The 17,866-nt window shown below is 34.6% G+C and overlaps 1 protein-coding gene across 1 annotated transcript in view; it reads left to right on the top strand.

Moving 5' to 3' along the window:
* dpr18 (defective proboscis extension response 18) overlaps window positions 1-17,866 on the top strand; it is a 195,750-nt gene that overhangs the window by 42,831 nt on the left and 135,053 nt on the right. Inside the window, exon 2 of the mRNA XM_085946189.1 lies at window positions 4,288-4,562. Within this exon, the coding sequence (XP_085802315.1) occupies window positions 4,502-4,562 (61 nt within the window). The 5' untranslated portion in view covers window positions 4,288-4,501. The remainder of the gene's footprint in view (window positions 1-4,287; window positions 4,563-17,866) is intronic.

Below are 17,866 nucleotides of genomic sequence, written 5' to 3'. Positions count from 1 at the left end.
GATTTTATAGTAAATATCAATCTTTAAAATTAACATTACTCCATAACATGATAACGAGATTTACCAACTTTTAGCAGTAACCTCTCGAATTATTCATATAATATATAATTTTCAAGATAAGTTGTATTAATAAATAATATTTCGGTTCGCTTATGTACGTCATAGTTACGTAAAAAAAATAGTTTTTTTCGCGGTACTCAACTACGTTGTTGGTTTAGAGGTAGAGCGCGGGAGAATTTTCCCTAAACACGGTTTCCAAACTCCGCGACCACGTTACTTTTTTTAATGTCGTTTGTATATTATTAATTATTGACAAAAAGTTCGCAAATTTTGTGACATCTCTGAGTTACGGTTTTTTGTAGCAGATCCCGCTAATAACATTGTGACGAAGTGCGGTAAGATGATTCTGGTAGCTTTGTGGCTTGCAACAGAGGTTTGCGAGTGCTAAGAGCAGGGGTAGTCAACCTTTTTACACCTACCGCCCACTTTTGTATCTCTCTTAGTAGTTAAATTTTCTAAACGCCCTCCAGTTCCACAGTAATGGTGATTTATAAAGTAGGGAAGTAATTGAGAATATCTTCCAAATAAACGGTATTATTCTTCACTGGTTTTAACTGTTGACACAGATTGGCCTCGTTATTACTTTCCAAAAATTGTATAACACTATCATAATAACATAATGCTACAAAACGAGCAAAATATGTACCCTCTGATAGCCACCGTACTTCTGTGTGCAAAAATAACCTAATAAAATCTTTATTATATTGACCTGGTACTGTTGAAATGTTTTATCATTTTTTTGAAATGGATTTGATCTTGTTTAGGCTATAGTTAATGATGAATGTAGACTTGTACTTAGATGTTTTTAAAACCTCTACCGCCCACCATGTAAGCAGGAACGCCCACTAGTGGGTGGTAGGGACCAGGTTGACTACCCCTGGTTTAGAGTGATAAACACTGTAGAATAATAACAAATGATTTTAGATAAGTATTATATATCTCATTATATTTCATCAAATTTTCTTAAAAACATGTTGCCATTTGGACTAAAACATAATAAATAAATACTTTTTTTACTTTAGGCCCTGATTAACTCCATACTTGGGGAGTGGAAATTTAAAACCCCATTAATGAAGATGATACATTTTCGATACATCAATATTAAAATATTTGTTTACTTTTAAAAATCATCATCATATTCTTTATATAATATTATCACAAGGGTGTAAAAAGGTTGAGAGGAACGTTTTAATAAAAATAAGTTATTTGTATGGTTACATTTTTTTTAAATATCATCATCAGCGTCCGAAAAGTGTGTCAGAAAGCCTATTATTTGGCAACGTTGTTAGTGTTAATAAAACAAAACCATTAAAATTATTTTTTAATTTTTTTCAAAGGTGATTATATTTTGAAAGTGATCATTAGAATTGAATCAATTTTGATATTGTGTATGTCTTCATTTTCAAATTAAAATAAAATCGTTACAAAATATTGTATTTCACGAATATAAAAACATTTTTTTCAATGTTTTAATTATAAACAATTATAATTATCATGTAGATTTGTTTTTATTTTCCATTTGTGTTAAATAACATCCATTTTGCAAACGCGGCGTAGGTATAAAGTACTGCATGACAGAAACATTTAAAATTTTCACGAACGAATTGAATAATTTATTCCGTCAACAACTAGAAGCAATTCATGCTATGCGATTTGTATGGCGTATGTAATTTGGAATCCATCAAACATTCGTTAAAAAAGAATATATGCGAATGTATATTTACAGAGTATCGTATTAAAGTTTTTCGCCTTGGCTGAAATTGCATGTCAGCAATTATGAAAAAAGACTTCAGAGTGCTGGTTCACGTTATTAGAACGTTAAAATAATTGATAGAATCGGTTTTGACGTTACTTTACTATGAAAAAAAAATAAAGTGTGTTAAAAACGCACTAATGGGTTGGATGGAATAGTAAACCATAGAAATCCGAGCACTACTAACCTTTAGATGAAGGTGAACAGTAGAAGTCCTGCATTATTAGCTCCTAGTTACTCACGCATACAGTACCACGGTTACAATGCTACTCGCAGCCTTAGGGTGCATGGGCGCGGTCACCTTGTAGTTTTTGTGTTCATTAATTTTGATGAATATTTTAATGCTGAATGTTTCTAGTATTGTTGTTGACAGAGCTCTTGCTTTGAAGTGCGGATTGTAATACCAGTATTAAAAAAACCGGGATCTCAGTATTCATCGATACAAGATATCGGTTTTTGAATCTAAAATAATAAAGTAAAAAAATCTGTATCTAAAATTACTGAATCATCGGAGCAATGTGAAATAATTCTTAAAACATTCATCACATATTTATTTTGGGCGGAAAAACTCTCAGCTTTGATTTTGGATGATAGTTGGCAAGAGTCAATAAAATAAACGAGGAAGGTTTCTGGATATAATTTTATTTTATTTGTGCAGAGAAGTTGACGTAATAAAATAATAATTATGTTTTTAAGGAAAACCGTCATTGATACCGATTTTAAATATGAAATACCAAAATACTGGTACTTCTTAGCGTTTTCATTCGGTATTGCAATCCCTAATTAAGTAGTGGCCAGAAGAAATATAGATAGATTCAGTTTTGGATTTTTGGTGGGGATTTAGACACAAATGGCGTAAACAGATATTGTTTATTGGTACTATAATTATCAAAAATCTATATTTCCAATTATAAAAATATTAAGGATGTTATTATGAGAAGGATGAAATAAATATTAATATTTACATAATATTGTAGTTATAATGGATTTAGATTCAAATTCTATCAAGTATATTCGGTCGAAAGTATTAATATTATAATATTGTAGAATAGATATAAAAACTATTTTTATTACCATATTCGATTCTAAGATCATTAGTTGATAACATATTATATTGTATATTATACAACAACTAATAATACAAGACTTCGGCATTAGTATATAGATCGAAAATCCTGTAAAATTCCTCTGCAGTTATTTGATCTGCACACTAGTAAGTAACATTTTTTTGACCATATCCAATCGTAATCAGATTATATTATTATGGCCCTTCATTGTGAAGGTTATATTAACAGGTTTTTACTGTTACGAGAAATATATGACGTCAGCCACTTGCTCAATATAATAATACGGTTCAAAAAACACATTCAAAAATAACTTTTCCGGGACTCATAATATTACAATTCCGCGCGTTCATCGTGGGCGATAAAATATAAAATTGTGAGAAAAAATACTACTATTTTAACGCTTTGTTCATAACAACAATACAGACAGTGGTACAATATCCTTAATTTTAGTGACACGGGGTAGAGCTGCGACTTGCGGATACTTTTGAGAACATCGAGCAACTTAAATGTGACCTGACGTTGGGGAAAACGGAAGAGCTCAGTAAAATTGTAAAGTTAAGTAATATAATTGGAAAGAGGACTAGGAAAACGGATACGCACTGAGATGAGAGAAAAGGCGATATAATACCAGATAGTAGTCAAGTAAGGCCCCAGTAAATTAAAAAAAGTATTTTTTTTATTTCGTATAGCAAATAATATACAAAAAAGTTTTGGAATCAATGAAAAAAATTATGTAAAATAAATAGAATCAGCCAACCATTTATGTGATTTATCATAACTTAATTTAAAGTACTATGTGGTAACGTATGGTTGGGTTTCTTTTTAAGCCTTAAGATTTTATTGAGCATTGGTACAAAAATATATTGCTTTGTTTATAAATCAATGTTATTAAATTGAAAGTAAAATTGGTGTGTAGATAAATATTACCAATTTTGTATAAAAGAGTTTTTTTTAATTATTTTTTGATATAATATGATTAATTAATCAAATATAATGACTTTCCATTGATTTAAAACACAGTATTAGTAATAATGTTACGACGTTTGAGTTACCTACTTATGTTGATAACTTTTTTTGAAGTGGTATTTATTTAATAAAGTGTAAAATTTTACCAGAATTTATCCCCATAAACTAGAAGAGACACAATTAATTAAAATATCATAAAATTAACAAAAGAGTTTACTTTTAAAATTATTATAAAAGAGATTTACTACGCAGATGACAATTTAATTAATAATGATTTTCAACTACTAATAATTGGCCATTAGGGTAAATAATGTAATCATAATAATATTATTTGTATTTTCTGTTTTTTTAACAATAAATTATTGTTATTAACAGTTTAAGATATTTCTCTACCATATGAATGGCAATTAAAATATAATAATAAATGTATACCTTTCAAAGTGATATAAACTACCAAAGATTGAAATTTTTAAATTATGAGTTAATTACATAATATACTTAAGAAATAAAATCGAATTAAAAAATGACGTGACATGAAATAAGATAAAATTACAACAAATTAAAAAAAATGTGAAGCGTACTATGGTTAAGTTAAAAAATAGTGAAGAAATGTGTTAATATTTTATTGTTTAAACGATCATGTAGCAGCTGTACTATGATACCTCACACGTTATTTGGTATAACCGCCTTCTGTTTCCTGATACCTGTGCCAATTGGTAAGATGATTTAAATCATATTTATGTTACATATATTATTTTGTTCATGATTTCTTTATTGTTGAATATTTTGTATGTTTAATTTTAAGAAGTATTTTTTAGGTGGAGAGGATTTTACAAATACAAACACAATAGTAGCAAATTTGAGTAAACTGATATAAAATACATAATTCTGTAATAAATGTTTTTAAAAATGTACAAAAACCAACAATTTTACTTAATGAGAATTAATAATATATTATTGGTCTTCAAATGGTAGGTACTATTTTAATATTTTCATAACTATCATCCAAAAAAAATACGCAAATGTGACAATTGATCCAATATTTATCAATAGATCTACAGAAAGGTTGTATTATAAGATATTTTTAATGAGAAATAGATGTTAGCCACTTACCCAATCTATTGGGTTTAAACACACGTTGATAAAAAAAACGTTTGTAATTTTCTAAACCCGGTATTTAAGACCAGCTCCCTCGATGGATAGTCGACGGGAGGGTTTTAAACAACTTCTATAACATATTTTACGGAGTGTAATGTACACTTTCGATAATTATTTTAGTTTTTATCAACACCTTAATAAAATGCACTAGAATTTATTTGCCAGGTTGCTATCTTTTTAGATTCTATAAAATATTAAGACGTGCCTATATAAAATAATGTTATACGAAAACAAAACATTCACAGTTCACGTAAATTAGAGCAACTATCAAATTAAATATTTTTTAGATATTACGTTACATAAATTATTAAGAAGTTATCATAATATTTCAAATATCAAACTCACATGTTTTCTTAAGAGTAAAACTGATTTTATTTCATAAGTATTAACGGGAGTAATTGAAATAGATTTTCTTACTAAGAATGAAATCAAAGAGGAAAATATTTATCCGTGTGAAAACCGATAACAAACTTAACGTACAGCCCGTGAAATATTGCGTTGTATACATATTATATAATTGAACGTATGCCAGTTATAAGGGAAAATAGTGTTTTTATCTATCATCTACTGATTGTGAAAGCTCGTGAAAAAGTTTCAATTAATGATCTATATTTTCACAGATAGTGTTTGAATCCCAGATGAACGAAAATAATAATGAGTTATCTCGTAGAAATAAAATATATGAAGTGATAGAATCGGTGATTTGTCATTTTTTGTCCAAATCTTATTCGACACAGCAAAAAATAAACCAGGGGTGTACTAAATCTGGCTCAGGTACCGAGCTGCAAGTGAGGAGGTGACATTTTAATATTTCAACTAACCTTCCCAAAATTAAATTATGTTTTTGACCCTCATCAAATTATGACGGCTAGATGTTACCAAAAATAGCAAAAAGTAGTTGATTCGATATTCAATTCAGGAATTGGTTAAACATGCGGATATTAAGCGAGGTATTACCTATAACCTGAACACACTTTGCGTATAGTATACCCCCATGTACACACTATACTTGCGCGTCCATTAACGCCGTCTGTGGTTGCATTTTATTGTATGTATGTATCCCCCTAAACCCCACGCTTGCATACCACGCCGACTAGCTCTATATTATGTAATTGGTTAAGTCACGACGGTTAAATGTCATTATAGGCGCGGTTAACCTTTCATATCATTATACGTCATCATGATGCATTATTAATTTTTTTTAACCTCTTGATTTTGCTTACTTAATCATTCATTTAATTTTATATACCTACGCATTATACCTAAAAAACGTGACTCTATACTATGTTGTATATATATATATATATATATATATATGTAATATGAGTGATGCGTAATAATTATACTTTTAAATGCCATGTTATGCAACTCTAAATAAAATTAATGAATTTCTCTGCTACTAAGAGACTCAGTTTACATGCATAATTAAACACTGGATGCAAACATTGCTTAAATACTCTGCACTTGCTGCAAAATTGAAGGTTTCTCTTGAAAATGATATTCAGGCATCCGATTACACCCCACACAAAATTCGTTTTCCATACTACCATAATTATAGATATTTACCGAAAATAGATATACTTACAGGTCTTCTTGGGCTGATTACCATTGATTATATGTATTTACAGGTATATAATATTATGTATCATTATTACCATTTACCATTAAATTCAGAACACATTTTTAGATAATGAAATACTACTTACTGTCAAAACGTACTTTAGTATTAGAAAAGCAATTTCTCTGGACGTATTACTTCATGGACTAAAGTAAATTAATATAGCATTGCTTATGTTGGAAAAAATAAAAGAATAAATCACCGTTCTTTAATAATTATTATGTTCATTGACGTTGTTAAGTTGGAAGGTGATGAAATATGAACGCATAACTTTACTACTAGTTAACACTGTTTTCAATGGAACAATTAATTAATTGATATTAATGAGATCTACTATCATCTCGGATCAATACAATGGACATACCATCTCGCTTCACTACCAAAAAATCAAGTCCCGATCAATGAGGTAACACTATAGTACCTATATCATATCTTACGATGTAGGCACAAGGCATAAACTTGCATAATATTTTGTCAAAGTATTGAAACCATAAAGGTATTACAGGAACTATTTTTGGCTAGTTTTGATGCTCATTTTAAAAGATCAAAAATGATTACATAATATTAATATGGTTTGGCGTCGTCTTTATTTTTACATTGTCAGTAAAGTTAATAAATTATGCGGAATAATACTATTTCAAACCAACGTATAAAGAATAAATCCATTATTTAAATATTAAATATACGAAAACTCCGAAAAATCCTCTTTTAATAATAAACGTTTCATACATATTGAGTCAATCATTTGGTTCCTAATAACTTCTGTCTTTAAACCATTTTATTATAATATCAGAAAGTACGAAGAGATTTTTCTATCGCGTTTATGACTGTAGTTTTATTTCTGTGAATAATAATGATGCTACCATCTTCGCCTTCCTGAATACGAATAAATGAATGAAATCTATTTAAATTAGCTACTAATATCATATTTTGAATGATGGCATCCACGCATGCATTTCAAGCACCGTTTCAAAATAATTATAAAGTCGTTTTGTCAAACTTTTTGGTTTACGATGCTTATTCAGAATCTACATATTTTATTCCCGACATATTACGAAAATACCGTTTTCAGATAAGTATTTGCCTTTAAAAATAAGACGCATTTTTAAACGATGCTGTTCCCCAAGAGACGCGTGGTATAATTATAAAAATAATAATATATTGCTTCGATGTACGACATTACTAACTTTGAATAAATTGTACTGTACAACATTTTATAATTATATTGTATATTTTGTCCTAATAAATCACAATTTAAAAATCGGTGTTCATCCGTGTAATATTTTAATTTTTCAATTTCAATTTATTTATTTTTTTACATATTATGGACATTACAAAGTATAAGTGTAAGACCTTCACAACATGACATGAAACATTAATATAAAGAAGAAAGAAAAATAAAAGTAATAAAAGGAATAAAAATGAAGATATAAAAAGAGAACATAATATAAACATACAAACGCAGTGAAAATACAATTATACATAATATATAGTAATTCAAATGAAGTACATCTAGTTTGCTAAGGAGACTCTATTTTAATAATTGATAAAATAGCATCCACCTAAACTCACCCTCACTCAAGTGGAATATATCAACACACGAAGGAATTTGGTTGAACATAGTTATCGCCCTCCCAATTGGTATTACCAGTGGCTGGTTGGTTCTGCACCCTGGGAGAATAAACAACTGATGCTCCCTATTTCTGAAATGGTTATCAAGGACACACAGGTCAACACAGCTCAGAAAGTGCAGAGTTCTCATTTATACTTCGTATAAGTCGAAAAAAATATGTAGTTAAATAAATTTATCCAAAGCCAGATGACAGTTTGTTAGTACCTACCCATACACATAAATAATTGGTAGAGATTCTCTATCAACTTAAAAATAACGTTTTTAATAAAATAATAATAAAATGCTCTAAATACGATGTTAACAGGGCATCCAATTACTCAAGTCTGACCCTGGCATCATGGCTAACAATCTGATCAATTATGTTTTTCTTTCGTTCGCCGAGCCTCGATTCAAAGATATGTATCTAACCTAAAGTGATTGATGAGTCGAAATGGGGAGCATAATAATATAATGAAGACGTATTTGTTGAGTTCCTCTTTCTTACTCCTGTTGGAAGATCATGCAGTAATGGAAATTACTTTTCCAGACGTGAAGTAATAAACGTAATTAGTGAGAAATTTCCTCTCGCTTCTCTAGAACGACGTAACAGGCTTTCTCATTTACATCATAAATAATCTTAATACACTCGGTTTATTTAACTTACTTGCTAATTTTCCCAGATTTATTCTCTGACTTAAGATTGTATAATATAAATATTAATTTATAATGTTTTTGTACGAAGTGTAAAACATCAACCTACTGATTATCATAATTTATGACACAACAACCTTTCATGAATCTTGGCTTTCTCCCAAAATATTTTCCATCCTTGACGATCCAACGCGGATGCTTTTCAGTTACTTTTGCCAATCAGTTTTGGCCGTTCAAGTCTTCTTTTAACATCATGGGATTTTTACAGTAAAGTTGTGGACTGTCATTTTACTTTAATTTAAGAAATTATCTGCTATACATATTTTAATTTGTAGTGGTGTGACTTCGAAAAGAGACACATAGATGGCGCGGGCGATTAACTGGACGCCGCAAGCGCTATGTAGACGGATTAGGATTTAACAATATGTTAATCCCATAATTTTTATCTTTTACAGCCTTTCAGCCAGTCAGATTTGTCTGACTAGCTCTGACCTTTTTGATCATGTTGATCCTCTATTTTGAAATTAAGTATCTTACACTATCGAAATTTGTTTCTAGTAATATGTGTAGTCTCTAGTTGTCAAATATCATACTTACCAGAACTGAACTAATTTTTTGGCAAGTTAATCTGGTTATTTGGTAGAGCGAGTCATTATATTTTGTTAATCAGTTTTCGTGTACCGTTTGAAGTATTCTCTGTTATTATTAATTAAATCTCTGTGAAATCTGAATAAATACTAAGCCGGAAGTGTTTCCATTTTATAAATAAATAACACACTTACTATAAGATGAATTAATAAATAACCCATGGTTGCGTCGTAACTGGCTTGAGAAAGAGTAATATAATTTAAGGAAAATAAAACTCTATTTTACTGAGAAAAAGTCTAGTGAAACATTTACTTTGTTTCCGGTTTCAGTGTAAAACTATTAAGTGAGTTTAAAGTACCCGATTTTCCAGCACGACGACTACATACATTACGTTACCGCAGAAGAGATCCGAGTCTCCAGCTAAAAAGTTTTTTTACATATTCTTCCGTAAGATTTCAGATTTCAAGTTTTTTGGATAGGCGTCAAGTTTTTTACGCGTAGGCGTACTTTTTCATAAGTTTTTTTCGCGATTTTATTCATAAGATTTTTTTTATCTAAGTAGGTACAGAAAAAAAAAGATTTCATAGCATGTCAAAATTTGTTATTCGGCGTTTTACTATAAGACATGTTTCTGAAACGACATTATCAATAGATACGCAATAAGATTTATTCTGTTAAATACGTAATTTCACATTGCACATTTGAGTTATCATATAGTTTATTTTAATATCAGTTTAACGTAGCCTTAAATCAGAGATATTTTTTAAAAAACATCAGTTAAAAATGCCAGTACCTCTGGCATTATGCTATGCAATTAGATACCTTCTTTTTCTTGGTACTATTAATGGTTCCAATATTATCTGTATCCAACAACATTTGCTTTTATTCAGAACTGTGTAAAGTTACTTCACTCTAAAATTCTCAAAACGAACTCAATACAACTCTTTTATTATGTGACACGAAATTAAAAATAGCACTTAATTTACTATTCAACTAACCGAATAGTTTTGGGTAAGATTTTTTCTAGTTAAAAGTTGAATAATTGGTTTTCTCTTAGGCAAGGAATAGAATTTAAAACTAAAATGATTTTATTATATTGCATTGAGAGTTATAATATAGATTAGCAAAAATTATAATAATAATAATAAAATAGTAAAACAAAATAAAACAAGGTATATAATAAAATGTTATAAGTACATAAACCAATAAAATGATAATTATAAAAACATTGATAAACAAGGTTTCCCCAAATATATAAAATACCTCCTCCAGTCCCCTGTATACTCCAAGATACATAAAATAGCGACTGCGTTACCTATTTATGTTTCTAAGCTTAATCGCTGTCGCTGGTACTCAGTTGAATGGCACACACCTGCTTTATCAGTCAAGTGACGACCGATCTCAGACACCGTCTTCAAAGTAGACGGTTTCCAAGGTAAAAATGTCTCGAATCCCTAGGGACAGACAATATAGTTCGGTGACAGGCAGTCGTATTTTTTGGCGTAAATGAATCAAGTTTGAGCAAAAAATAAATAAAAAAATAATTTGGATGTCAATCAGCACTTTATCTAGAGACGTCACTGCTTGAATCTAGATGTTGAATAAAGCTAAATTGGTTTCTATTTTAAGGTAAGATTACGTATTAATTAATTCAGTAAAATGATTTTTGCTTCAATATTTAATCAATTTAACAAAAGTTTAATAGTTTCAATAATGAAATAATGATTACGAAACTTTCTAAATTATTTTTTGTAAGCATTAAAGTCATTGATATGGCTGAAATAAAGCACAGCTTATTCTAAATGAAAAACTTTAGCATTTAAGGCTTCATTTCAGGCTTTGTAATATACGAAGTCGAATCTCATTTGCAGCGTGCATTTCTAAGGGGCCTATTGAGCTAACGTGGCTCTAAAATTAGGGATTTCGCTTTAGTTGGCTTTCGTTCCCGTGAATAGCTTAACGCAATCTATCTTTTTTACAATAAAATTTGAATAGTTGTTTGAAAGATGTTTTTAACAAAGGGTGATTTATTTTGATATATGAGGTTCATGCAGTATAATTACCCATTTTTATTAAAAATGTATTATGCATAAAAAATATATAGAATCATAGAATAAAATTAAGATAGTATGATATTCTAAAGACACACCTTTTACTTTCTGGGTAAGTGCTCTTAACCAAATACGCTATCACTCCAAATACCATTTTTGAGAATAATTCCTAATATTTACACAATCGTTTCAATTTCTGCCCAGAAAAGACTGCTGTCTTTGTGGTTTATTCAAAATTTAAAAAAAATGTTTTCAACAGCAACTAATCAAAATTTCAGTTAAAATTTTAATGCACTTGCTTCTTTAGCGATCCAGGATGAATTTTGGACCCTCAATCAGACTTCTTCCCTTTATACGGTCCGCTGCTTTTTTCACTCTCCAGTTTTTCACTTCTCGCTGTCGCAGGTGTCTATATATGGCAACAAGTCACTGAAGTTTTAGACCTTCCACACTACCTAATCTTTTTGGTCCACTAAACGTGAGATATTTTGTCGATCTCAAGTCATCCCATGCGGCCATATCCATGACGGGCGTTGGGTTTTGATACATCTGATGGGGTTGCGACTTTATCTAATCACTTTTATTCAAGTAAATCGATATTTATAATATTAATATACATAATTTGAAAATATTTTAAATATAGGTATATAATATAATTGTAAATTATATATATAATAATTTATATATAATGAAAAAATAATTACTCACCTACGCAATATTTTCGACGCTTATCTTTTGTATCATTTCCGCTCGAAAAATGCGCCTAGATTCTTCCCAACCATTATTTAGTTACCATAATGACCGCGTCATTGGCTTCAAATATAATATTACCATCAAAGGTACAACTGTTTGTAGTGAGAGGATATACATCTTATTTTTCGCAGTTTCCGCAGCGCCTCATTCGCAGTTGAAATGATAATCAGAGTATCTCTACTTCTTCATAATAATGTTGGTTCAAGTTACTCCGGTTTACATCAAATATAAAGTACTGCATTCCCCCATGTGGCAGTTTCTCGTCTGGTGGCTTTGTAGCTACATTTCTCACTCCATTTCATCATTTTATTTGCCATAGTTGGCTCTGAAATTAGATGACCTAAGGGAGATTATCATATATTTTAGATATGATTGCCGGTGATGTCTTTTATAACATATTTGGTCAATTGCTAAAAAGCACTATGAATAGTAAAACACAGAGTAAACTCAATACATTACGTCACATTATATTTTTAGAAACATAGAATTTATTCTGAATTGAAGCAAGCTTACATTGTATATAATCACCATTTAGGTTTGAATAACTAACAGTAAATAAAGTTTTGATATTGTGTTTAATCAATCAGATAACATGCTATAAAACTGTCAAAGTAAAACTATTGTATGAAATGGTAAATCAATACTAGATGTCTTCCATTAATATAGTGACGATAATACAATGGCAGTTATAGAAATGATGTAAGAATATTACTGAGTTTTTATAAAGTCAGTATTGTGTTGGATTAATTCTCGGTTTTCGGTTCCACAAATTCTCCGTGTAAAAATTCAACTTCTAGGCTAATCGCCATTTTAAGTTATGGCCTTCGCCCACGCAATGTGGATATGAATTATAATGACGCACTTATCTGTGGAATGGAAAAACTTTTTTTCTGTGAACGTGAATTTTTGACATTTTTCATTTTTTAAAGCATCGCCCGCAGTCGCAGATGTAAATAATGTATTTTATTGTTGTTTCAAGAAGCAAGAAATACACAAACAGTGAAAACATCCATGTTTTATTCACGCACCCATTTCTTAAGTTGTTTGTACTTATTTTAGTATTTACTGTTTTATTTTTCAAATCGAAAATATACATAATTGTTTTGACGGAATTGAAAACTTTAGTGTGACGCTAAATAAGAACTTTTTTTTAACCATGATATTACTTATTTAGTTAATATCCGCCTTGTTATTTGTGAACAATTTCCAAGCAATATATAATTAAACCAGGGAAATACTAGGCAGGTGTACCTATATCTTCAATGGTGAATAACAATCAAAAATGAATACGCACCACTTAACTGCTCTGTTGTTACTTTTGAATATTATTTATTGAATTATTTGAAAATATTCCGTAATAAAACATCGTAAATGCCTTCAATATAATATATACTTTTTTGACATGCTTGTAATATTATTATCGTTGATATGTAATGTGTGTACGTTAATATCTATATCTGCCATCTTATCATGTCTCCTGATATGGTGTGTAAAATTCCCACCTCCGCTCCCGTTATGTATTATATGCAGCCACGTCATACGCGGCCGGCTAATATAACCTTACGTGTGCCAGATCAAAGAATTTAAGCCCTCATTTTGTCCCGAGCAGAGCCGCGTGGGACTGGTGATGCAACCTTGCACCGAAGTGCGAATACATGATGTTAATTTATATGGCAACTATCAGAGTGACTTTAATTTGAAGAGTCGCAAGGGGAGTCGAGAGTGTCCCGCCCCCCGAACGCTCTGGCAAATTTAGTAAAGGCCGCAAAATTGGCCTCGGTTGCCACCATGTCCGCGTATCCTATTGGGCCCGAATGGGGTCGGACCCGGGCAAACAGCTCCACTCGTTCGGGGCCCATAAATGTACAGTCCCACAGGACGTGCTCTGCGTCCTGCTGGTCGTGTCCACATGAGCAACCCGATCCATGTCCTGCCAAACCAAACCCCTGCAGTTTGGCCGCAAAATTTCCATGGCCAGTCATGAATTGACTAGTCCAGTGGGTCGGCACCACTCTCCTCGTCATGTGTCTCACCAAGACATTTGGAAAGTATAGAAAGGCTGGCGGCTCTTAGAGGAGGCCACCCATCTCGCCTGCCATACCGCATATGCGGTCTTGTAGACCAACTCAGATACAATCTTTCTGTAGCTCACGCCCTTCACTCTCGATGGCGGTGTCAGAGGGACACCTGCGAGAGTTTTATTGATCCTCTTCATAAGGAGAGTGATTGATCCTCTAATTTGAATGTGCAAGTCGAGGGGAAAGACCCCCGCAAGGACTGCCAGGGCATCCGAAGATGTTGTCCTATAGGCCTTAGTAAGGCCAATCAGAGCAGCCCTCTGTCCGCTAAGCATAGCCTTTTTCACAATTGTCAGCGAGGCTTTGGTGTGCCACACGCTGGAGGCATAGCCAGCGATGCCCATGAATATAGCCTCATAGGCAATTCTCAGGGCCCGAGGCTTTAGGCCCCAATTGTTGCCCGCCAGGCGAGCAACCTTCTGATAGGCTGAGTTGGCCTTAACACAATTACTTTAGCATGCTTCAAAAAGGTCTGTTTCTCATCCAGAACGACCCCCAAGTAGGTCACCTCTCGAGAAAACCTTATAGCAGAGTCGCCGAAGCGCACTACGGGTGATCGCTTATTTATGTTTATCCTTGAGCTGCCCTTTAGGAGGATAGCTTCCGTTTTGCCAGGTGCAAATGCAAGCTTATTAAGCTTACCCCAGTTAAGGATTCTCGATAAGCGTCCTTAGCTACGCGCTCGAGTGCCGGACGGCTCGACGAGCCAACTAGTAAAAGATGGTTGTCAGCGTATGCGACGAGCGCGCAGCCCGGTGGCAGAGGTAACGTCAAAACATCGTCAAAGGTATATTCCATAGCAAGGGGCCAAGCACGGAAACCTGCGGATACCCCATGGTGGTCTCCCTGTAAATCAATTCAGTGCCAGAGTCGTATATAACTTCCCTTTTATTAAAATAGCTTTGCATTAGGGCAAAGAGGTCCCCCGGGATCTGTCGGAGCCGAAGCTTAGATAGAATTAATGGCCACCATGCGGTGTCAAAGGCACCGGCTATGTCCAAAAAGAAGCCTGCCACAATGACTCCTTCTGAGTCCTCAACAAATTTCTGTGCAAATCTGATGGCGTCCTCAGTAGACTTGCCGGGTCTGAAGTCAAATTGCCTATCCGAGATAGAGTAGATTCTCTCAAGATGGTCATCTAGCCTTCTGCTGATTAACCGCTCCAGTATCTTACCCAGCACTGGCAGAAGTGTGATTGAACGGTACGCTTTTGGGTCATGCGGTGGTCGTGTGCTCATCTTATGTATAATCCTAAGGAGACCCTTCTTCCAACAGTCCAGGAAGATGCCCCTGCTCATGCAGTCAGCATACAGCCCGACTATCTCATGAGGTGCTTGAAGCCACGCCCTTCTGGCAATCACATTGCTGATCCCATCAGGTCCGGGAGCTTTGCCCGCCTTGAGGCCATCAAAAATTAATTCCACCTCCGACTAGGTAAGCTCAGGAGAATAGTGAGTCTCCAAAGGCAAGATTGCAGATAGTCTTAGTTGACAGGTTCCGTCATCTTCATGTGCCGTAGGTATGTCCTGTGGAATTAGAGCTTCCAGCAGTATGGCTGCAGGCTCTGCGCTGTCCATCGCAAAGGTGCCATCGGTGCGCCGCATAGCCGCCATGACTTTACCAGGCCTTGAGCCCAGCTTTATCGCGCGGAAAGGCGGTCCTTACGGATTATAGCCCCCCATTTCAGACACAAAATCCCGCCAGTGCTTTTTCTTGGCTTTATTTAACTCTTTTTTGAATTTTGCCCTTGCGGATTTATAAGCAATCTTCGTAGGTTTGTCATTTCTGGGTAAGTCGTTCTGAGATCTTCTAGCTCTTTGCAATTTTCTTTGGGCAAGTCTCATGGTCTTTCTTAAAGACGTCAATTTTGGTATCCACCATGGCGCAAGGTTGGGTGCCCTCAGAGAGGTTCTACCCAGCGTGGACTCCACAGTTTGAGTAATGAACGCAGTCAAGTCATTGGCTCTTTGGTGGAAATCATCAGCCGACATGGCAGAGGCCAGTCCACCAATTTTGACATCAAAAGCATCCCAATAGACACCGCTCGTCCGAGTCCGCAGTACGCTCTCGGTTTGGCTCAATGGGGCCGCATCTCTCGCAACTCTGAACAAAAATGTGATCAGACGGTGATCGCTAGCCACCGCGTCCGTGTGGACTTGCCAGCCCACGGCGCGTCTGGCAACGCCATTGGATGTCAGAGTGACATCAATATGTGACTCACCATTTCTGGTGGAGAAAGTGGCCGGCCCGTCAGGGTCATTTAGCACCGTCAAATCAAAGGCGGCCAAGAGCTTCTAGAGTGGCTCAGGACTGTCCTTGTTACGTCTGAGACCAGAGGGGGCCTAGAGCAAGGACTGGACGTTAACGTCCCCCCCAACAATTATCTGCTTGCCTCTGCAAGCATATAAGATTTTCTCCAGTTGTTTTGTGCAATACATGGTAGAAGAACTGTACTGAAAATACGCAGATATAACTACAATAGAAAGCCCCCTGTTATTAGCAATCTCCGCCACCGCGATGAGCTCATTGGATAGATGCAAGAGATGCAACACAGTCAGTGCGGTGTCAATTACAAATATGCAAGCTAGAGATTTCGGGGTAGCTTGTATGATACGGCCACCGCTTAGGCCCCGATTGGGACCAAAGTCGTATGGCTATTGTATCATAATTATGTCCGTATTCTGATCTCGAGCAACCTCAAGCAACTCGGCAGATGTGGCTCGACCTCTGCCTACGTTGATCTGAGCGAAGGAGATCATTGGGAACAGTAATCAGTGCGGCTTCTTTCCTCCTCAATAGCGTGTAGGCGCGCGGGACAGTCGGGATTGGTGGTCAAGTGACCATTTGGCTTCTTGTAGCACGTGCACGCAGGGCACTTGCCTGGTTTGTCAACGGTGGGGCAGTCTGCTCTGTTATGCCCTTCTCTAGTACAGTGGCTGCACGTTGTAACCTTAGCGTTGCAACCCTTCGCCATGTGTCCGTATAAGTGGCATTTTGCACACTTGAAAAAAGTCACGCACAGGGAACGAATTCCACCCCATGAAAAGTCTGCCATCATTAAGCAGCGCCTCTCGAGCCTTTCCCGGGATTAACATTATCATATGGCAACGTTCGGTCTTCGGTTCCGCCTTGTGGCTCAGTTTGGTTCCAGCGTAACCCTCAGATGCAAGGCCAGACGCCTCCTGGGTATTATTTATGATTGCCTCCTTGAGCTGCATCTTCTGTCGTCTCAATGGGTACATTAAAAATTATGACGTGGGGAAGCTTTCTTCTCGAGACTTGGGCCTTTAAGCCGGCCTCAGTCAGCCCAGGGGCAGCCATGAGCCGCTTAGCCTCGTCGTCACTTTTGGGATGCACGATGATCCCGCCTCCCCGCATCTTGCGTACCCCGGTTATGTGCACTCCCAAAGTTTCAGGCACTATAGTTTTCATGACCGCTTCCTTTGTGGCAGTCGATTCTTGACCCTTCTTAGTCGGATAAAACATTACCCCCGGCCTGGCGACAGTTTTC

Source organism: Rhyacophila brunnea, unplaced genomic scaffold (assembly GCF_057557595.1).
Source record: "Rhyacophila brunnea isolate RB1 unplaced genomic scaffold, BYU_Rbru_1.0 scaffold_19, whole genome shotgun sequence".
Lineage (NCBI taxonomy): Eukaryota > Metazoa > Arthropoda > Insecta > Trichoptera > Rhyacophilidae > Rhyacophila > Rhyacophila brunnea.
This window is presented reverse-complemented; position numbering and strand designations above follow the sequence as displayed.